Source organism: Apteryx rowi, unplaced genomic scaffold (assembly GCF_003343035.1).
Source record: "Apteryx rowi isolate R43461 unplaced genomic scaffold, aptRow1 scaffold_379, whole genome shotgun sequence".
In the NCBI taxonomy this organism is placed as follows: domain Eukaryota; kingdom Metazoa; phylum Chordata; class Aves; order Apterygiformes; family Apterygidae; genus Apteryx; species Apteryx rowi.
In genome coordinates, this window is record NW_020450296.1 from 856,601 (window position 1) to 879,484 (window position 22,884).

A 22,884-nucleotide genomic window follows, 5' to 3' on the forward strand; every position below is an offset into this window, starting at 1 on the left:
TCTGATGAGGTTTTCTTTTTTTGTTTTAAACCCAGACTGTGTGAAATAGGGTTGATTCCAGGATCAAAATGGAGCTTTGAGAAGTGTTTCCGTTGTACCTCAAAAGTCATAARACAGTGGTCTATATATTTAGAAAGGCTAGGATATACCAGGTCTGGTCTTCACTGATGTTRGTCTTCCATAAACCACTTAAACTAAGGACTTTTACATACTCAAGTGTATGTCCCATCAAACCCATTGTGTTGGGATGTCATTAGCAGATACCTAATCCAACAAGAAGGAAGTATTTCTGGGCTTGTTTCTCAGGATGACTGAGTACTCCCAGCTCATAGGGGCTCCTGCAGGAGCCTGGTGCACTGCACCTCTGAAAGCCATGCCCTTCTGCTCAGTCACTAATTGGGGTTTTGCTCCAGTCCCCGCTGGGTCCTGCTCGCTGGGGTGGTCATGCAGGGCTTAGCAGGGTCCACAGCTCCCACGGCGGTAGGTCGTGGACCTGCGGGAGTAGCAAGGGTAGGAGTAGCCGCTGCCCAGGGAGACGCTGGACCCAAAGGAGCTGCTGGCACCCAGGTAGTTGCCCTGGCCAAAGGAGCCACCCAGCTCCAGGGGTGCCGAGCTGCCCACGTAGCTCTCCTGTGGGCAGGAGCTGAGGATGGGGCCTGGGAAGGTGATGACCACGGGCGGTGGGTAGACCACAGCGCGGGAGTCCCCACAGGAGGTGACGCAGGGCTGGTTCCAGGCGTTGGCGTAGGGTGCGGGGCAGCTCACATCGCACGACGGGTAGGGGCGGTAGTCGCAGGCCTGCTTGTAGAAAGACATGGTGCCGGCGGGGAGCAAACCTGCAACACAGGGTGAGGAGAGCATGGTCAAGGGTGCAGGTACATTTGCAAATGGGAGTCCTCATATACTCAAGCCATGCTATATTCAGAAAGTTACTCATCTCTAGTTAGGTATAAAATCTAACTGCAATTTATATGCAGAAATAAAGAAGCCTAGGTGATCTGTTAGAAGTTAGCAAAGTTTCATTAAGGCCAGGTGAGGATTTAGCCAGAAGTTTTTAATAAAAACTCTTCCTAAAGCAAAGCACCCCCAGGCCTGGGTGAAAGCAGTCAGCTTGCTGTTTCTGAAGCAAGCAGGCTGTTTCTGAGGCCCCATGGTCTCAGTGTAAAACCTGCACCCTGCAAAGCCTACCAAGAAAAAGCAGTTAATGACTCTTTTCTATGAAAATAACATCCTTCCAAAAATACTCCAAATACATACTAAGTGTTCACACATAAATACATTAAAATTCTTATAATAAGTGTCTTAAGTCATGCAAAGGATTTGACTGAAGTCAAACTTACTCAGTTCACCACCAAGGAGAAGCTGGGAAGAATGGTTGGGAGAGCTCTGTGCTCCAAGCTTTTATACAGTTCCTTAAGCACCTCTGGGGTCTGAGACATGCTTTGGGCATGCGGTCCTTCCTAATTACAAAATAAACTTTCCTGTATTTGTCATGCCAACAGGTGGAGCAATCATTTTGCATATTGTTTGCTATTAAGATTTATCAGCTTGAATGGTGTTACATCCATGTTGCAGCCTACAGATGTCTTTCATCTCAAAGCTTTAGGGACAATATTCATCCTTAGTTTCTTTCTACTCATATTGCAGAAACTAACTTACTTCCTTCACTCATCTAAGCGTCAAAGTATGTGTAACTCAGATCAGTAGGACAGTGAACTGCTGATCTGACAAAATAGAATTTTTTTCAAAATAACATTGATTTTTTTTGTCACCTTTTGTTAAAAGGTTTTCAAATCTTCTAGTCACAAAGGCAGATGAAGTTTAGAGACTTGAATTCAAAGCCTTGGCATGATACCTTTTGGCTCCCTTTTATCTCTATCCCCTTTTTCCTCAACAGGGGAAAGAATCTACAGTATGCAGCCCTCAGATACTATAGTTATGGCACTGAGCTTGTTCTGCACTAGAAAGAAGCAGCCCTGTGATATGAGGGCCTTTCTGAGGCTAATTTCTACAGCCTTATTTTTGAGGAGAGGGGAATGGGACTTCAGTGCTGCAGAATGTTTCTTATGCCACTTTGTTCCTGTTGAATATTATTGTGTAGCTGTGGCTTTAAGAAAAAAAGTCTTAAAGGATTTATATGTCAAAAAATATTGTTTACAACATTTAGCAACCAGAGTGCTGAATTAGGTTATACCTGATGATTACCTCTTGACGACAAAACTCATGTAAGTCATGTAAGCAATCGTGTCCCTGCCCCACYGTGAGCTGTAATCTGCGCTCGTGTGAATGTATCTGGCTGGGTGGAAACGCTCTCGGGTCTTTGCTCTTCGTTACAGCTAGTGGCATTGCCCCGCTCTTGCTCCTGAATCTTCTAGGGAAACTACAGTGTGGAAAAGAGAAAACAACATATTGAGTGTAGACTGGGGCAGGGTAAAGAAGTCCTGGTTAAGGTCTTCCTTAACCTTCCAGGGTGATGGGGACAGTGAGCCTCCTGTTACCATACCCAAGACCYGTCACATTTCTTCATTGGTTCCTGGGAGCAGTGAATGTCTCAGCTCTCTATTTTCATGGTAGCTAAGATACTGGGCGCCAAYGTTATTTACATAATCAACGAGATAATAGAGTTATAATTATAAATAATAACACTAACAAGTATCAGACATGCCTGCGACCTCCTCCCAGCGGCTCACTTAATTGCCAGGAGAGGTTGAGTAAATGATCTGGCCTCTGTCTCAATCATCCCTTCCAGAAATCAGCAGTAGGCATTGCCCGTTTCGCGTGGCTGTTGCGCAGGTTTACGCAGAGCAGTGTTTCACCTGCTGCGGCGGATGTTTAGCATAGTATGAGCTGCAAAAGGGAAAGGCCGGCTTGGAGGCAGAAGCAGCGGCCAAATGAAAACTCTTGCTGTGGCGTACACACTCCTTCTCTAGAAATCACACTTGCTTTGTGATTGCCTGTTTGTCATTACAGCCCTTTTTAATATTCTCACCCTTTTTTGGCCCATCTCAGTCTTTTCTTATTGTATCTTGAGCAAATGCAAAATACTTGCTTTTTCACTGCTCTCCACAAAGCCACTTATTTGTACAACACCCAAGTGAATTGGGTAATTTTTTATTGTTGGTTTCTTGATGGGGCAATTAAAGACAGCAGCTCAGTGATGTACCCAGCTGTACTTGTTGATTTAGTGGGRCAGCTGGGAGGAGTGCTCAAGTGTACCAAGTCCTCATCCTTTTATCTCTCATACTGTGACTCTGACTCAAAGACCATTGTTTTGAGAACTATAAAAATGAAAATAGGCAATTGCCCTGCACTGACTTAAATAAACAGCCCCAAGACATAATAGGAAGAAAAATTACTGTCTATACAGCCCAGAAGAAAAGCTCATGTACAGGAAATTAAGGCTGAACAATCAATATTGTGAGAAATACTTGACACAGACTTTCTGGAAACCTGGCTCATCTCAGTCTAGAAAATTAATAGGGCAGGGACATGGTTGCTAAAACAGGTTGTTGAGATTTAATCATATTATTTCAGCACTTCTGCTTCCAAATAGCAATGTATGTTGATGCATGAAACCATTAGGTTTATTAAATGATTTTCCCTAAGTGAAGGCTGTTTAGTATGACATTACTTCTAACTTGGGTTTAAGCCCAATTAAATTTAGATAAGAACTGGACATGACTTTTTGTGTGTAAAAGTTAGGTCCTGTCATATTAAACCAGGCACAGCAAAGTACCCTGTTTTGCAGTGCTCAGTTCCAGGTATTTAAAAAGATATTTCTCATGATGGAAATTTGTTTCTAATAGTCCAGTGCTAAAGATTGTCTTTGAATTCAAAAAAGAAAGATTTACAGTTTTTGCTTCCAAAAGTCAGATTTTGTTTTCTGTAATTGAATTGCTAGAAACAGGTGAAAAGTTAGACTGAAAAACGGATTTTAGTAGTTGTAGAGCAATAAAAGGGTCATGCAGATTGCCAAGGCTTTGGACAGAGGTCTGGGACCTTTATCTCCAGCTCTGACACTATAAAAAACAAGCAAACATCAATATGTGGCCAACTCATATGGACATATTGGTGAAGCTATAAGACAGTAAAATATTTTGAAAAGTTCTTTGCAGCTTCATATCAAAATAAATCTGATCTCCCTCTGCCTCCAGTGAAGTCAGAGTTATAGCAAAGATGCAAATCCCCCCCATACACACCCTTGATACGCAAGACATCTGCAGGCTATAACGTAGATGTCATGCTATTTGAGGTGGAGTTCCTTAATTAGGAGAAAYAATATGCAAAACAACTACCTTGATTGTTTGTATGACACATGCAAAAAAGTTTATTTAGTAATTAGAGGGACAATGAGCAAAAAGCGTGGTTCACTTCCCCCAGGCAAACCAAGAAGCTGTATAAAAGCACCTCTGGCTGAGAGTCTTCAAACCACTTCCCTTCATTTCTCTTCGCTTCTCCTCTTGTGTTGAGCAAGTAAGTGATTTTCTTTGTGGGAGGGCAGAGGAGAATTGAGTTAAGATGTCAGTTTGTTTTAATCTTTTTAGACTGATCTTATACCACTACTCTGCATCCTTATAGACTATTAGATAGGTGCTATTTCCACAGAGGCTTTTTCAGAGAATAAGTCGCAGCTCGACCCAGCTGAGGGGTTTGGACTTGCAGTCTGCAGAGGTCTCGACCACTGTTTCACCCCACCATGAAAGGAGATTATCTGGCTAATACAGCCAGAAGAGTTTTGTATCCCTTCATCTCTTTGCATTATCCTGGTAATGCCTGCATAAGAGGCAGTCTGTGTGCATCTACCTTTAAAGGGGAAACTGAGGCAGAGTGTAGCAAAGTAGTAAGGGGTGATGTAGGAAATGGAGGAAAATAAAGAAAAATGTAYTTCATCTTTCTCATGCCTATTTATAAACAGATTTACCTGTGGTCCTTTCTCTTTGAATGTCTTTGCTGCCCTTGATCCATGCTCTCCTCACCCTGTGTTGCAGGCTTGCTCCCCACCAGCACCATGTCTTTCTGCAAGCAGGCCTGCGACTACYGCCCCTACCCGTCGTGCGATGTGAGCTGCCCCGCGCCCTATGCCAATGCCTGGAACCAGCCCTGTGTCTCCTCCTGTGGGGACTCCCGCGCCGTGGTCTACCCACCACCCGTGGTCGTCACCTTCCCAGGCCCCATCCTCAGCTCCTGCCCACAGGAGAGCTACGTGGGCAGCTCGGCACCCCTGGAGCTGGGTGGCTCCTTTGGCCAGGGCAACTACCTGGGTGCCAGCAGCTCCTTTGGGTCCAGCGTCTCCCTGGGCAGCGGCTACTCCTACCCTTGCTACTCCCGCAGGTCCACGACCTACCGCCGTGGGAGCTGTGGACCCTGCTAAGCCCTGCATGACCACCCCAGCGAGCAGGACCCAGCGGGGACTGGAGCAAAACCCCGATTAGCAACTGAGCAGAAGGGCATGGCTTTCAGAGGTGCAGTGCACCAGGCTCCTGCAGGAGCCCTTAAGAGCTGGGAGTACTCAGTCATCCTGAGAAACAAGCCCAGAAAATCCATTTCCCATTTGTATTAGTCTTCTGCTCGTAATGTTCTGGTTCTGTACTTAATCCCATTACACTCTGATGCAAGTGTAACCAAATTCCTCTGTATTGTTCTCTGCTGTATTGCTGTGGTCTGGTTCAAACCCACTTGTCACTCCCAATAAAATCCTTCCTGCATTACAATGTCATCTTTTCAGTTTTCTTTGTTTGGTCTCTAAAGCTAGAGCTTATTGCTGCTAAAATAATCCCCAATGACGAGTCTCTTGCGCTAGTTAAGGTGTTAGAAGAAATCCCAGCCCTTTGCTGTGGATCTTAAATGCTTCATAGCTGTGGATGGTGACTGTGTTTGCTGCATTTGATAGTCTCTGCATCCAAAAGAAAATTGGATGCAGGCGTGTATATGGAGAGCACTAGCTCAGGCCTGTATTTCCTTCAGTCTGGCAGTATAAATGCAGCCACCCCAGGACCATGGTAAACCTCCCAGTCCTTCCCTGAAGGATGTGGGCATGGAGAAGAAATGAGGACCAGGTGCAAGAGCTTAAAGCACCTGCTACAAGTCCTGCTTATGCTCTTGGACTATATGGGGGCATAGCAGTGTGCTGGGCAACACATGCAGTTGCAATGGGAGGCAAAAATAGGCAAGGTGCAAGCGTGTTTGCCTCTCTTTGGGATGGCATCATGCCGGGAAATTTTCAGAGGCCCTGGGAAGCCTTGAGGGCTGTGGGGGTGCAGGTGCAGCCCTCCTTCAGCCAGAGACTTGGCAACCTGGAAGGCAGCTCTTGCTTTGACAGCTGGCGTTTTACAGCACCCTTGTGGTCTGGGTGGTTGTTACCGGAAAGTCAGTTGAGACATCCTGGCAAAGTGTGTTTCTCAGCCTCATCTGCTGGTTCAGAGGAAGAGCTAGGAGGAAAATGCAGGCACGCCTGTTCAGGCTGGTGSTTTTTACAGTTAGAATTTGGGTATTTTATATGTAGGGAACCCATCTCTCCCCAAAAGAAATAAAATGCACATGRTTTAATGTTATAGAAGGTCCCAGAGGACAAGGAGAAGCGCTTGATGCAGCAGAGTGCTCCCTGCACTCGCAAGTGCTGATCCGCCACCACTAAGCCCACGAGAATCGCTTAGCGGGGCAAGAGACTCATTCAGGATGAAGCCAAAAAAGAAAATGCAGAATAGCCTGTTCAGAGCACTGTCCGTGCTGAGATCRTTTTTCTGCCTTACGTCATCTAATTCTGCTTTTTGCTTTCTTTTTGACTGTTCATTTTTCTGCCCTATATTTCCCTTCAAATAYTTTGATGAAATTGGTGGAAGAGAAGCAAGCCTGGACAAAACACCCTGGGTTTAGCAAAAATAGACACTGAACACCAGGTATTTGCACAGGGGTTTGGATTTTTTTCCTGCCAGGAGCTCAGGACAGGGCAGGGATGTGACCACAAGTGYTTGCGTCCTTGCTCAGGTTTACTCAGAGCATCTGCACTGTTCTGGCACTTTGAAGATGTAAATAATATTTCCTGGTGTGTAATCCTCAGCTGTCTTTCAATCCATCCCCGAAGGAGCAGTGCTTAGCTGGCACAGCTGGGCACAGTTTTCCTTGCTTCTCCATTTTCCTTGTTTCTACGTGTGGAGCTGCTGCAGTCTAGGGGCAAGGATCGGCCAAGAAGCCCATGTAGGTCGGGATCTCCTCCCTCATGTATCTGGCATTTGCTTTTCTGCAGAAAGACCCTAAGTGGATATAAACCACCTGTGTCTGCCTAACAGCCCTGATTTATGAATTGGCTTTGATTCTTACAACCAGGGTACTGTCTTTAGTTAAAAAATTAAATGAAAAGACAGGTGATATTACGCTTCAAAATGACCATATAGGAATCCCTCTTTCTCTACCGATGTAGAAAAGTCATGGGCGGTATGAGTTGTCAGTCAGCTGGTGAAGTCTGCTCAGGACATTGACAGTCCTATATCAGAACTGAAGAGATGCAAAATTAAGGTTGCCCACAGGAAAATGCCTTCATGTTTAGGTATTATGGAACTATTTAAAGATTATGCGCTTCCTGTAACCCACGTAAAAATAAGAGCAAGTAGGTACTCTAATCAATTTTCTGCTGTCACAGAAGTCGCTGCCTAGTAATCCATAAGCAAGCTTTCATGGACTGTTTCAAATTGAAATGGCAGAAAAGGCTTCCCTGGAGATAGGCTCATGTCAAACTCTTACAAGAATCAGGGCTTTAGCAGAATATGCAGTCGACAACTAAAGCTACTCTTCTATTTGCATTCGTATATGTAAGAAACCGTTGAATAAACTCAATATTAGCCAAGTAATCATGGATCATAGAACAAGACAAGTGGCTGGAAGAGTTTTGACCAGTAAGCACTATTATCTAGTTTCTCAGCCTCCTTGGGGATATGAAATACCACTGTTCATGAAGACCTGCTACATTACCAAGCAATGTTTATTGCATATGCAGCTCATTTGGATGATGCAAAAAATTTTCTGACTTATCCAAATTATTATGGTGCTCCCTGCTTCATCATTTCATTACACAGTGTTACACCCCATAGCTCATTTCCTTTCAAAACTTCAACGACCAAATCCTTCCTGGTATCAATCCACTCCCTTCACTGGCTTTGCGTGGGAATGAATCAAACTCCTTTTTGGTGATTGCTCTTTTTTTTTGACTTCTTCACCATTCTAATCTGTGTTAGGGATTTGGTTACAGAGTTTGTAATGCCATGATGGGGGTTCACTGGAATTTGTCATTATTTGCAGAAAGTCTGTAAGCGATATGCTTTGCATCCCCCCAGATGTCCCACTGTCAACCTGGCTGATTGCTTTATTTTATTTCAAACAAATGCCCTTTGCTCTGGCTGGTGGGGTCACAAGGTCTTTGCAAGAAGTTTGTACAAATTAGGACTGTGGTTTAAAGTCGCAGTAGCATTTCAGCTGTGCATGAAATAAATGCTCATTTTCTGTCTCGCAGTGAACTACGCAGATTTCCTTCACAGGCAAGGTGCTTTTATCAAAAGGATGATGTAGTAAGGTGTGAGGGGAAACTGGGAATTGCCTAATAACAGCAAACAATGAGCAAAATGATTATATGTTTGTGAGGTGTGACGTGTAATCACTTCTGTTTTGAAGCTAATCAAACCTCATATGCACAGGGTGCCTCAGATCCTCCAGGCTATCTGAGAAGCAGTATAAAAGCACCCGCTGTTCACAGTGCTTCCACCAGCTTCTCCTGACTTCTTCCCATCGGTGACCTGAGTAAGTTTTTAATTCTTTTTGTCTTTTGGTGTGCTCTCTTAATGATAAATCTAACTCAGTCCTTCATGCCTGTCTGTTGGTGCAGTGGCAGGACCAGCTTTTCCATAAGAGGCTCCTTAGCCCTGCAGAGCCCTTGAGGCTGGCGTTACCCAGCTTCTTGAAGGACTTTTGCAGACCTTGCTAAGAACTGTGCTTCAAGGGTTTGGAGACTTTTAATTCCTAAAGCTGATATAGAAATGAGCCAAGAAATGAGCTTGACTTTAGCAGAAGCTGAAGTTCAGTTCTGAAACCCTGAGATGCCAGCTGGTCTTAAATTTTCGTTGCTACAATGCTTATTATTTCTAATTTGGGGTTATCTCACCACTTCAACCAGCTTGGAAAAAATCTAACTCTAACTAAACTCTAACTGTCCTGTCTTTAAGGACAACTGGTGTGTACTGATATAGGAATGTCTACTTCCCTCGCTGTACAATCAACAATTTTAAGCCTTTATCAATGGTTTGAAGGTTGGTATTTCAACCAGGTGTTGAAATTGGGTATTTGTAACGAGGGGAACAACCACTCTAGGTGTGCTTGTAATCCTGTCCTACAGAATAACTACTGGAAAGAGTGCTGGGTTGGATGGCCATTGGTCTCATGAAATATAGATTTTTTTATGCTCCTTTACAACACAGCCAAACACAATTTAAGCAAGCACTACTTACGATGTAGCCCTCAGGGTTTTGTTTTGGCATGTTCTGTGTAGACATGTCAAAAAATGTAGGTTGTCTGAAGTATGCGGGGAGGTTAGGAAGAGTTCAGAGCTTGGCAAGGAGAGGTGGTAAGCGTGACTCAAGCAGTGTGATCAAAGAGAAGAAAAGAGCCAGAAACTAAGGATCCACATCATCTGCGCTCTTGCAGCTACCCAAATGGGAAGGTTCCTGATCAGGTGTCATTGCCTGAGTGACTGAACATGAATCTTGTGTTCTCTTACCCACTTGCTTTACATTATTCATCTGTCTCTCTGTATTTCAGAGTCGCTTCCCCTGCAGAACAATGTCGTCCTACAGACAGCTGTGCAACTACCCCTGCGCCACGCCGTGCGAGGTGACCTGCCCCCAGCCCATCGCTGATGCCTGGAACGAGCCATGCGTTACGTCGTGCGGTGACTCCAGGGCAGTGGTCTACCCGCCCCCTGTCGTCATCACTTTTCCCGGGCCGATTCTCAGTTCTTGCCCTCAGGAAAGCATAGTGGGATCCTCGGCACCAGCTGGCATCGGGAGCTCATTTGGCTATGGGGGATCTTCTGGCTACAGAGGCTCTCTTGCTTATGGGGGTTCCCTGGGAACCAGATTCTCATACCCTTGCAGCTCTAAGAGGTTCAGTTGCTACAGCTCTAGAAGCTATGAGCCATGCAAAACCCAGCAGGAATATACCTGCGCTAAGAGCAGTCAAGATACCGAGTGCAAGATCCAAACTCAAGAGTAAGATAAGCAAGATGAGTCTCTAAGTTACCGGTATAAAAAAGGTTGATTCTCTCTAACACTTTATATCATATTTGTGCTTGTATCTGCTTATGTCCACATTTTCAAACACATTAATATTCCTTTTACATTTAGTTTAATACTGTATAAGAAGCATAATGGAACAGTTTCTATACTGTGATTTCTCTCACTTGACACTGCCTGATGTCAATTAACAATTATATAAAGGGATGAAAACTGGACTGCATTGCTGAACTGACAGCTGCAAAAGAAGAAAACTATATTTGAAATGAAGCTTCCTGATACATGAAAACTTATTTGACCATCTGTAAAAGCCTGGAATTCTTCATTTTCTGTATGATCATGTTTTACTGTTGTAAACTTTGCTTCTCAGTCTCCTATTAAAAAATCATGCTGCATCATAATATTAGCATTCTGGTTTTGTTTTCTCTGTTTTTATGAATCAACATGATTGAGATAATCATGGTAATTCATAATCYATCCTAGGTAAGCCCTGTGGTGAGGGGGGGAGCAAAGACCCTTAACCGATCAAAAGCATCATGCTGGCCCTCTGCTCAGCAAGGAATTTGTCCATGTGATTTACTTGTTTCAGTCCTTGTAGGACACCAGCCTGCACTGCTAGAAAATTGCTGGGRATGGAAAACTATGCAGGGAATGAAAGGGAGGTGTGCCATCGTTTTCATGCCTGAGCACATTTGTAGGAGAAGGATGACAAGAGACTGTAGGACACTTAGGCATTAGCAGTTGGCTGAGTGCACCTGGCACAGAGTATAGCACAGGTARATTCAGTTGTACATAGAAAGACATACTTGGCTATATCTACATTGCACATTTGGCCCAAGTCAGAGACTTATCTTCCTCATTCCCTTATTCTTAAATCACTGAGCTTAGCCTACAATGGCTCAGATCTCAGATTCCAGCCAGGTGCTCAGAGGAGAGGCTGTCTGCCTTGCAATACTCCCCTAAGCAGKGTTAATGTAATAGTGAGTCCCAGCTGACGGGCTATTTGGCTAGTTGTTTACCTGCATCTCAGCAATTACTTGTTAGTCCCAGCTGGGCCCTGAGCCAGCAAATGTTCCCTATTTAGTGGGTGCTCCTTGTCCTTCTTTTCTTTTCCTGTGGTTTTCTGCTGCTCCCTGAAGCTGTTCTCTGCAGTCTGATGCTGCTGAGCTTCCTCTGCTTCCAGCTTCTGCTTCTCTTTTCCTAGGACTCTGCTAGGAGATTCCTTTTCTCTACACAGTAATAAGGAGGTAAGTTAGCTGAAAATGTCTGCTTTTAAGGGTTTATGCTTCAAGCTGGTGTAGTTATTTGACCTGAGAAAGCTGGCTATGAAGCACAAAGCAGGGAAATGAATTCAGATTTCTTGGGGTTTCATTGCTAGATCATTCTCTGTTTTTGAATTTCTCTCTCTGTAAAGTTCCCTCTGCTCCTCTGCAATGTCTAATATTCCTTCTTTACTTCTCTGTACAGAGAGACTTTTATTTCTGTGTTAGAGAGAACTATATTAGTTCTGGTAAAAAGCCCCAGGAAGGCAGAGAAAGCAGGGATGAGCTACATACACAGAGTATTTTTTGAGTGGATATTTAGTACTTCACACTGGTCTAGAAAGTTTTATCAAAGGGCTGGGCAGTTTTCTCACACCTGGTTCCTTGTAAAGATTAAATCAGATGTGCTAGCAAGTTCTGCATGGTGTAAGCAGTATTTCCTGCTGAATGAATCCATAGGCATTATACAAACATGGTCTGCAGAGTGCAACACTCATCTGCCAGCCTTCCCCTCTGAGATAAGGAGATGGTTTGGATGAATAGGTTTACAGAGGCTGTGTTACCCCAAAACAGAGAAAAAAGAAAAYGGAGGAATGCTATTAGGATGCAATCAGAAGTGTTTATTGGGAGCAAGTATACATTTTCAGCAAAATACAGTACAAGACAGACTTCCAGGGTTTCAAAAAAGGGCAAATTAAGAAATTGCACAGGAATGATTTATTTTGAGCACACTGTTCTTCCTTCTTGGAGCTCAAGTTTCACACAGGACAAAGTGCAAGGGTACAACTAAGGAGCTTTTCTGCTGAACATGTGGTTATCCAAATATAAAACTCCTGAGGATGTAGTGCATGTTCCTGAACAAATTCAAACATACATGGAGCGGTTCCCATTGACACTAAAATCCCTTTACTCTGTGCTAACAATGAGGAATGGATTTTGCATAATTAAGCCTTTGGACTGCAAGAATGGAAAACCATCTCTGGAGAAACCAGAAGGGRTTTGTAGCCACAATCTTAAAAGCAAAGAGAGCATGAGAAGGGCAAGCATGAGAGTGGTTCCCACGGGTGCTGAGCAGCACCCAGGGGCCCCAAAGGACAGGCTGGGAGCTGTGTCCCTTGGCTCAGGTGCACGTCCAGGTCTTGCTGTCAGGTCCTGCCTCATTCCTTCTGCTGTCGTACCTCCCACGGCACTTAGCAGGGCCTGCAGCGCCCATAGCGGGAGCTCCAGYGCTGGCCCCAGGAGGCTGGGAAGGAGCCCCTAGGGAGCAGGGAGCCACCAAGGCCTCCGGTGCTGTCAAGCCCCAGGGGTGCTGAGCTGCCCACRTAGCTCTCCTGTGGGCAGGAGCTGAGGATGGGGCCCGGGAAGGTGATGACCACAGGCGGTGGGTAGACCACGGCACGGGAGTCCCCACAGGAGGTGACACAGGGCTCGTTGCAGGCGCTGGCCAGGGGCTGCGGGCAGGTCACTGTGCAGGGCGGGAGGCAGCGGGAGCTGAGCTGCTGGCTGGAGAAAGACATCCTTCGGGCTGCGAGGTGAACCTGCAATGCACAGGAGCACACGGAGTCAAGCTGCTGCGGGACGGACCCCGCTCGGCTCTGCAAACAGCAGGGAGGGCTTGGACGATGCTGTACAGCGGTGCCCTGCTAATGCTCAGGTCCTTTCCCCCCCCCATTTCTCTTCCCCCTTTGCTTCCCCCCTTCCTCCCTCCCAGGCAGCTCCCCTACCTCTCTGCTTGACAGCAAGGCACAGAGCATTCATCAAGCATTCGGTTAAATCTACTCAAATGCAACACTTTGAAAGGCATAAGGATACAAAATGGGGTCAAACTCACTCAAGCCACCAAGGAAGAGAAGTGAAGAGCAGGTGTCTGAGACGATCTGAGTTTTGAGCCCTTTTTATAGTGTTTCTTGGATCACCTGCTGGGTCTATGACACTTTATGAACAAGATCTTAATTAGTTTTGAAACATACAGATTACACATGTCACTCCTCATTCATGCAAGCGGTTTCCTCGCTATTAACAAGCATTACTCAGTCCCCATTTTCCTCAGTGTCCAACTTCTTCCTTCCTAGCAATCATCTGGCTGACTTCCCTGGGGTTGCAGTATCTCTAACAGCATCTCCACTTATTTTTCTTCCAAATATCAGAGTTGGTTTCCAAAGCTATTTTTGTACACAAAATGTACGCATTCATTTCAGCTTCGAGCAAGAGCTTTGATTTAAATCCACCAGTTAAAAAAAAAAGTAGATGAATTCCCTGGCTATTTTTTGATAAATACAGAAGCTACCCAGAAATATGAGTTCTTTCCTCCCCTCGTGCAGGTCAGTGATGAGACCCTGAATCACTGAGGACGCTGCAAACACATCTCAGCGAGCTGCAGCATTGCAACAGCCTCCTGTAGGAGTTAGGAATTTCATGAACAGACAAAATATATTCGCTCCTAATTTAGTAATGGACTCCAATAACTGCAATCTAGCTGTGACACATTGCACTGAAAGCATCAGTCACTGCAAAGTGACATACGCATGGAGTGACTAGCCAGAAACCCGCAGCACCAGGCACTGCCGATGGGCAGGATTTGCCCCAGTGCAAGGCAGTCGCAGGAGACTGTGCTAGTGTGGGCAATCAGGAGACATGTGCGGGGGAATAGCAGAGCTAGGCTGTTTCTCCTGTGGCTCTGTCAGTATTTCCAAGTTACAAAGCTGCACAGCAGGACAGTGTCTGAGCAGTGGAGGGAGCACCCAGCTCTGCTCTTCCCCAAGCTCCCTCTGCCACCCACCTATGTCCCCTCAGGTCCTACTGTCTCTCCTTGGGGACAAAAGGAAGCACATGGGGTTAAACCCCAAACTCAGGTATCCCATAACACAGAATAAAGCATCCCATTTCTCTCTGCGGCTTTAAAGGATTGCTTTTCTCTACTCCGTTCACATCCAAGTNTCCCCTCCTTCTGCCCAGCTCCCTGCAGGTCTCCATGAGCATTGCCCAAAGCAGCTGAGAAGCTGGGCCCAAGTGCATCAGCTAGTTCACATAGAGCTCATGGGGAGAAGCACCAGGACAGGACAGGTAGCCTCACCTTGGCCAAATCTCTAGGACCTGTCGTAGCAGCTGCATGGCAGCATGGACATATCTGTGGTCACCCTGTTTACCAGTGACCCTGGAAAAGAGTCTTCATGCAGAGCTATGCACCAGCACTGCTAAATTCAGATCACCTGTGCAGGACTCGGCTGCAAATATCCTGAACCCAGCATACCTAGAGAGATAAGAAACAAGGGATGAGACTTACTCGGCTCAGCGAGGAGAAGCGAGGAGCTGCGATCTGAGGGCCTTGGAGCCACCAGCCCTCTTATACTGTTTSTTGGATTGCCTGGGGGCATTAAGACACCCGTTGTTTTTCAGGTTTAATTTGTTACAAAACAACGCATGCCACTCCTCAGGTTTCTATGATTGTTTTATTAATTCTTTGTGCCTGGACAATTAGCAGCTTCTTCCAACACCCTACTGTTTCTTCCTTAAACTTTTTGGAGCAGTTTTGTTTCCTGCAGCRTTTTGCTGACTTTACTGATATTAAAGTGTTTGAAAACTGCCTCATTAATGCAATCCCTCCACACAGCCTGCATTTCTCAAGCACTCCTCAGTATCACAGGCAATGTCAGGCACCATGGGCTGATTCTTCTTCTCTAAATTCTTGCTGGTGTTGAGCTGAAACTCTGCAGAGTTCAAGCTTCTCTGTACATAGGGAGACTTACTCTGTCTGCCTTGTTTCTCATTCCAGCTAGTTGCTCTAGGTCTGACGCAACACACTGCGGTATGAAGATAATTTTTGTGAATTCTTGCAGACCTTCTGTGTTCTATTTTGCTGCTGAACAGAAAACCAGAACCACATATTTGTGTGAGCTGAAGTTCCTCTGAAGCCTTTGATCCATGGCCCAGACTTCTATGGGACAGCATGTTCTTCTGGCAATATTATGATCCTGTGTCTGATGTGAGGACCCCCCCTCCTCCCCCTGCCAAGACAAAAACCTATTAAAATAGTGCTTTTTTTTTTTTTTTCACTTGGATGTGAACGGAGTAGAGAAAAGCAATCCTTTAAAGCCGCAGAGAGAAATGGGATGCTTTATTCTGTGTTATGGGATACCTGAGTTTGGGGTTTAACCCCATGTGCTTCCTTTTGTCCCCAAGGAGAGACAGTAGGACCTGAGGGGACATAGGTGGGTGGCAGAGGGAGCTTGGGGAAGAGCAGAGCTGGGTGCTCCCTCCACTGCTCAGACACTGTCCTGCTGTGCAGCTTTGTAACTTGGAAATACTGACAGAGCCACAGGAGAAACAGCCTAGCTCTGCTATTCCCCCGCACATGTCTCCTGATTGCCCACACTAGCACAGTCTCCTGCGACTGCCTTGCACTGGGGCAAATCCTGCCCATCGGCAGTGCCTGGTGCTGCGGGTTTCTGGCTAGTCACTCCATGCGTATGTCACTTTGCAGTGACTGATGCTTTCAGTGCAATGTGTCACAGCTAGATTGCAGTTATTGGAGTCCATTACTAAATTAGGAGCGAATATATTTTGTCTGTTCATGAAATTCCTAACTCCTACAGGAGGCTGTTGCAATGCTGCAGCTCGCTGAGATGTGTTTGCAGCGTCCTCAGTGATTCAGGGTCTCATCACTGACCTGCACGAGGGGAGGAAAGAACTCATATTTCTGGGTAGCTTCTGTATTTATCAAAAAATAGCCAGGGAATTCATCTACTTTTTTTTTTAACTGGTGGATTTAAATCAAAGCTCTTGCTCGAAGCTGAAATGAATGCGTACATTTTGTGTACAAAAATAGCTTTGGAAACCAACTCTGATATTTGGAAGAAAAATAAGTGGAGATGCTGTTAGAGATACTGCAACCCCAGGGAAGTCAGCCAGATGATTGCTAGGAAGGAAGAAGTTGGACACTGAGGAAAATGGGGACTGAGTAATGCTTGTTAATAGCGAGGAAACCGCTTGCATGAATGAGGAGTGACATGTGTAATCTGTATGTTTCAAAACTAATTAAGATCTTGTTCATAAAGTGTCATAGACCCAGCAGGTGATCCAAGAAACACTATAAAAAGGGCTCAAAACTCAGATCGTCTCAGACACCTGCTCTTCACTTCTCTTCCTTGGTGGCTTGAGTGAGTTTGACCCCATTTTGTATCCTTATGCCTTTCAAAGTGTTGCATTTGAGTAGATTTAACCGAATGCTTGATGAATGCTCTGTGCCTTGCTGTCAAGCAGAGAGGTAGGGGAGCTGCCTGGGAGGGAGGAAGGGGGGAAGCAAAGGGGGAAGAGAAATGGGGGGGGGAAAGGACCTGAGCATTAGCAGGGCACCGCTGTACAGCATCGTCCAAGCCCTCCCTGCTGTTTGCAGAGCCGAGCGGGGTCCGTCCCGCAGCAGCTTGACTCCGTGTGCTCCTGTGCATTGCAGGTTCACCTCGCAGCCCGAAGGATGTCTTTCTCCAGCCAGCAGCTCAGCTCCCGCTGCCTCCCGCCCTGCACAGTGACCTGCCCGCAGCCCCTGGCCAGCGCCTGCAACGAGCCCTGTGTCACCTCCTGTGGGGACTCCCGTGCCGTGGTCTACCCGCCACCTGTGGTCATCACCTTCCCGGGCCCCATCCTCAGCTCCTGCCCGCAGGAGAGCTACGTGGGCAGCTCAGCACCCCTGGGGCTGGGTGGCTCCCTGCTCCCTAGGGGCTCCTTCCCAGCCTCCTGGGGCCAGTGCTGGAGCTCCCGCTATGGGCGCTGCAGGCCCTGCTAAGCGTTGCAGGAGGTGGTCTTGTTCCTAATAAAAATTATGCTTCATCAGACTATTGGCACTCTGTCTTTCTTTCCCCCTTTCTTCATGTCACTTGTTCTCCCACCCACCACCCACTTCATCAGCTGGTGACTTTAAATCTGCCTTCACACGGAAGGCCTGCATGTGTCCTGTGCAATGCACAGCTTCCCCCCCCCCCAACAGCAGCTGAACCCCAAATCAGCATCTTGCATGATAAATGCYATCCCAAAAACCCTCCATGCTGAGGAGTACCTGTGCATCAGAACTTGGTCAAAGAGTATGTATGCAGAGTGGGATTATTAGGATTAGAATATGCCCACATTTAGCATAGATCTATTTTTATATAGGGTATGTCAATGTTTTGGTTCAGAAACATTAATTCCTCTCATCTAGGAGTGCCTCAGCTAACTGATTCAGTCAGCGTGGATCCAGCTGTCAGCTAAGCCACAAGAGTGCAGTGCTGAGTCCTGATAGTCCTTGCAATGTCTATTTAAGGTTCCCCCATAGGCTTTGTGAGCATCACAGCAGCAGTTTAATGTGTCTACATTAACAAGTCATGCTTTTTGGCTTGAAATATGCTCATACCAAGGCAYAAGTATTATTTTTAAAGTACTTCTAAATACTGTTTCTAAAACAGAACGTGCTACCCAGTGCCTCCTCCATGGCAATTATTTCTTTTCCATTGCATTCCTCTTTTCTCTTTCAGGTGGCTCCTCTGCTCATGTGCTGCTATTTGACTCCACCTAGCATGTAGGATATGTCAGCATAACCTGGGTGTGCTGTATTTCCAGAGGAGATAATTTACTCCCACGCTGTATTAGAGGCATTCCAGGATAGATGACTGTATAGCCATCCACCAGACTTGGAAGAATCACACAGAAATATCCAGCCATCATGAGCAGAATTGGGATTTCGATTGAGAATTGAAATGGACGATATATCTTTCTTATTCTTAATTGTGATGTTCCTCTAAGTCAGCCAGGAATAATTTTCCATCACACTTATACAGAAATGATCCTAACTCGATTCATGGAAGTTTTTGCAGAAGCACTGAATGTCTTTTTTTTGTTATGGTACAACAAAATTTAGTGTTTGATACGGATTTTATGCTAATTCAGTGTATATATATTTCATGCTAATTCAGCAAATGGATGTGATGTTTGCTCACATACAATGGATCCGCATGTCCAGCATTTTCAAGTGCCACAGCAGCACTGTGATTGTCAAATATATATGAAATATACAGCAAATATGAAGCATCTGTGCAAAGCTAGTTCATACATCATGCTAGATTTGCTTTTGATAGAGCTATTTGGCTCTGAATACTTTTCTATACCATATTTGCACTGGCAAAAATGACTATGAATGGTTCAAGCCAGTAAAGTGCATGAACCTGTCATTATACTGGGAAAAAAACATTATCTTATGGCTGGGATCCAGAAGCCGCTCTCTGTGAAAATTATAAGTGTAAAGGAAGTGGCTGTAACCCTGAATATCATGAGTCAAAAGAAGTGCTTTGGGGCGTCAACAGTATCAATGGATACTGGTATGTAGTTTTCTGTGCCCTTTCAGGAGGGAATGATGGTTAGGAGAGAGATGCCTCTTCAAGAGTTACATGATTCATTTGCAGGTAGCACCACCAGTGTCATCACCCTCTTCCAGGCAAAGTGAAACCAGGTGTGGCTCCGGCGGGAGGAGCAGACCCAGTGGGTTGTTTCCCCGGAATATGTTATCTCCTGCCTCCCTTTGTTTCTGATCCTGTTTCTGGTTTACCTGGATCCTCCACCATAAAGTATCACTAGCTTCCAGGGTGTCTCCTTAGGCATCRCTGGGAAGTGACACTGCGGGAATTCCCCCGGCTTCCTCGGGAGGAAGGCTTCCCCAGCCTTCCCACATGTGTCACCTTACCGCATCACCTTAGAGTGCTGGTAACTGTTAGCAAGTGATGGGGTGCAAATGATGTCCTTTTAGTCTTACCTGTAAAATATGAGGAATTAAGAAAATAAAATTTTCCAAAAAATCATTATTCAGATGAGGCATTCAACATTAGATTCCCTAGAAAGGACTGGATTTTAGAGGTGAAGAATTCACTTTCTTGGGGATAAAAAAGCTTTTGTAAATTCTATCAGTTTGGATATGCAACATCCACAATCTCTGTTGAAAATAGTAGTATTACAGTTAACCATTGCCAGTCCTGAGGTAATCAGTGTGAACCCAGAACTTCTCTCCCCTGCATGTAAGGGGAACAAAATGCCCATCAATTCTTCTGAGCCAGAACTGAAGACAGGATTTGGGGTTGGAGGARCAAATATGCTGAAATAAGCAGACAATCTTCTGCAACAGCTGTATTTCAGTCCAAGATCCTTGCAGGGTGATACGTGGCTTCACTTCTTGACCTGTTTCATCCCAAACTGTGAATAGGTCATCACTCAGCAGCGGGGAGGATAAACTGCACAATGTGCCCTAATAGAAAAGCAAGGTACTATCCAAGCTGTGTCAGCAGACAGTGTTTGCTGATGAGCTTCTGAGCCCTCTTTGCTCTTTGAGGCATGCAGGGATAATAAATAAATAAATAAATAAATAAGGGTAGATTCATCCCAGAACAAGGCACCAAATTGACAGGAATGTGGCAAGTGAAGCTTTGTGATGAAAGGATTTGCCGGACTGCCTGTCAGAGCGATGATGACAGGAACGCATTAGCGATCGCCGGCTCTGATAGTTCCTTGCTAATTGGGGCAGTTACAGGTGGAGTGAATTTTTGCTCGATAATGCAATGGGGCTTCACACGTAAGGACTGGCTCACAGCCGCCCGCTTGCCCAAGCACAAGCACAAAAGCAGGCGCAGCGCAGGGCTCTGCTTGCTCTTTCTCCTGCCTGTTCTCTGCTGTGAAGGGRTAAGTCTGAGTCTCTCTCCTTACTACTATTATAACATTGCTGTAGCAAGGCAGGATTGCATCTGAGACTAAACTTGGTTCTTAGAAATATTTGAAGCTCTCCTTCAGTAAGGGCTGTTTGTTATTTATTTAGGGGCAGGCAGTGGTGGATATAAGCTACTAAAAGTCAGGAAAAGAGTCTTCAGAGCAGTGAAAAGTTCAGGCTATAGGAACTTATTTATATTGAGATTTAGTGAATTGTTGTTTATAGTGAGATCTTAGATTGCCAGATGCAATTCTCATTTAACTCACCTGCAAATATTTGAGCATTAGCCCATATATAGGTAATTCCTGCATTTGTGAATCTTCCCTGGTGTGTGTTTTTTTGTTTTCTTTTCTTTTTTTTCCCCTTCTTAGCTGTGTAAGGTACAGACTAGGAGGAACACTGCTGCTGCTATTTCTGTATTAGAGCTGCATCCTTAAATGATGAAACTTGATTTCAAACAAACAAAAAGCAACAACAACAGAAAACAAATGGACTATGATGGCTTCTGCAGCCTAATCATCCTGCCTTTAGCAATATGCCTTACTCCAAACTCATTACCTTGTAACGGTGACTGCCAAGCCAAGTTAATGCTGAGTCTAAAACTGAACCAGGAAGCCACCATTAGTCATACTGTTTGTTTTGCTCTTTGCAATTATTTCTGAGCAAATATGAAGCCTGTCATGCCTTACATTGTGCACTTGCTTGTCACAGTTGGCACTTTATTCCTGTTCTTTATTCCTAGCCTTCCTTTTTAAGGGCTTTAGTAAGGCAGGGCAGAGATCAAGAGGAGCTGCAAAGCGATTTTATGAGTGACCAAGTGATTTTATCATTAAAGTACTTGCAGGGACTCAGCAAAATCATGCACAGCTCCTATTTCTGCCCCAGTTGGGACCATGCTCACAGTAGTCCTACTTCTCTGGAAACCTTGCCACACTGCATTCCCACCCCAAATGGGGATATTCTACTGAGCAAGCTCTTCAGCAATGGGGCTGCTGCTTATTTTATCTTGCCTGGCACCTGCAGGGGAGCCCTGATGCCAGTTGTAGCAGCTAAGTGATTTGGGAATATCAGTGTCACTAATGACTAGGCTTGCTGGAATTTTTTTCCTCTGCTGTTACACCTCACCAAATGGCTCCGGGCAATGCATTCACGTCTCTGCCTCAGTTACCTCTTTCATAAAGCTGGAATAACAACAACTTGCCTCATACAGTTGTTGTAACGATTAGAGGTGGCACAGAACCAGCAAAGGATATGTTGCTACGTAAGTGCTAGCCAGTAATTCTATTCATTTCTGCAGATATTTATACAAAAAAAAAAACCAGCAAGAGTTGCAGGAAGTCATAATCAAGAAAGAGATGGTGGAGAAGTGGTAAAAGAGATGAGGATAGCTCAAGTTGAAAGGCACAATTTCTTTGGTAATTAATGGTGACTTTATGCAGCAAGTCAGCTCCATAATTAGGAGCCAAAGGAAATGGAGATGGATCCCCAGGGAAGAGGGCATGAGAAGACTAGACAAGGGACACAGCTGCAGAGACATAACTGTGAAGTCATCGGCCTCCATCTATTCTTCTCCCTAGCTTTCATTTTCTCTTCCTTGATCAGTCTCCATTATTTTGGTATCTGAGCTTTCAATTTTGTGTTGCATCAATGATGTGTTTCAGGTTTATCTCCGTTCCTAGATGATGTCTTTCTACAGAGAGCTGATCAGCTCCYGCTGCCTTGCACCCTGTGAGGTGACCTGCCCTCAGCCCATTGCAAATGCCTGGAACCAGCCATGTGTTATGTCCTGCAGCGACTCAAGAGCTRTGATCTACCCACCACCTGTGGTCATGACGTTCCCAGGACCCATTCTCAGCTCTTGCCCTCAGGAGAGTCTGGTGGGCAGCTCAGCACCATCTGGCATTGGGAGCTCATTTGGATCCATGAGCTTTCTGGGTTCCTGGGGTTCCTATGAAGCTGGGGGCTTGTACAATTATGGGAGGTCATATTCTTCCTATGGGTCCAGCAAGCATGGTTTTAGGAGCTGCAGACCATGCTAAATGTGCAGTGAAGTATGAGCAAGGATCAGCTGCCTGGCAGAGGAAGATGCACCTTCACAGATGCTGTTACTGGCATGGCTTTCCAGGAGCAGCAGCCCAGTATCTCTGAAAAATCACACTTTTATGGAACTTTCAAGCTAATGATTTAATTTAGTGTTATGATTATTCTCTCCAGTGGCTCCTGATAATAATATCCACGAATTGGTTATATCAGTGCTCTTTATTTGATTGAAAGTGGGACAAGGCTGCATAAGTCTTTCCCTGCTATGAAAAGAGTAGTGCATGTGGAATGCATAGCCCTGGAGCAATTCTTTGGTTACGGTCTTTAATGAGACACTGGCAACTTATTCTCCGTATTTTTCATTCTCATTAATGCATTCTACTTTTTACTTTCTCATTAAAGTGTTCTGCATCAAAATTCTGAGCTTTCCAGCCTTTTTCTGTCCACCACTTATTGTTCATAAGCCATTCTGGATGAGAATCAGTCTCTGGAGGACCATCACAGTGTCTGCATTTTCAGTTGCACTCAACACCTAAAGTCAGAAGATGACCAGGGAGCATATTGATTGACTTCTGCAAGGAAGTAATTTTAT

At 45.2% G+C, this 22,884-nt stretch overlaps 4 protein-coding genes across 4 annotated transcripts; 3 read left to right on the top strand and 1 right to left on the bottom strand.

The window, feature by feature from the left end:
* Nucleotides 1-453: 453 nt before the first annotated feature.
* Nucleotides 454-1,672, bottom strand: LOC112969997 (feather keratin 4-like). The gene is made up of 2 exons (XM_026073868.1): nucleotides 1,660-1,672; nucleotides 454-836 (listed from the first exon to the last, which is right to left on the bottom strand). Exons 1-2 carry the CDS (start codon nucleotides 1,670-1,672, stop codon nucleotides 454-456), a joined length of 396 nt encoding a protein of 131 aa, XP_025929653.1.
* A 3,336-nt stretch (nucleotides 1,673-5,008) lies between these two features.
* Nucleotides 5,009-5,371, top strand: LOC112969998 (feather keratin 4-like). The gene has a single exon (XM_026073870.1). It carries the CDS (start codon nucleotides 5,009-5,011, stop codon nucleotides 5,369-5,371), a length of 363 nt encoding a protein of 120 aa, XP_025929655.1.
* Nucleotides 5,372-17,006: 11,635 nt separating this feature from the next.
* LOC112969999 (feather keratin B-4-like) lies at nucleotides 17,007-17,315 on the top strand. The gene has a single exon (XM_026073871.1). It carries the CDS (start codon nucleotides 17,007-17,009, stop codon nucleotides 17,313-17,315), a length of 309 nt encoding a protein of 102 aa, XP_025929656.1.
* Nucleotides 17,316-21,934: 4,619 nt separating this feature from the next.
* On the top strand, nucleotides 21,935-22,291 carry LOC112970009 (beta-keratin-related protein-like). Its single transcript, XM_026073889.1, has one exon. It carries the CDS (start codon nucleotides 21,935-21,937, stop codon nucleotides 22,289-22,291), a length of 357 nt encoding a protein of 118 aa, XP_025929674.1.
* Nucleotides 22,292-22,884: the final 593 nt, after the last annotated feature.

What these genes read in the sequence shown, in the direction of transcription:
- LOC112969999 (XM_026073871.1), top strand. Translation starts at nt 17,007, where the DNA reads ATGTCTTTCTCCAGCCAGCAGCTCAGCTCCCGCTGCCTCCCGCCCTGC.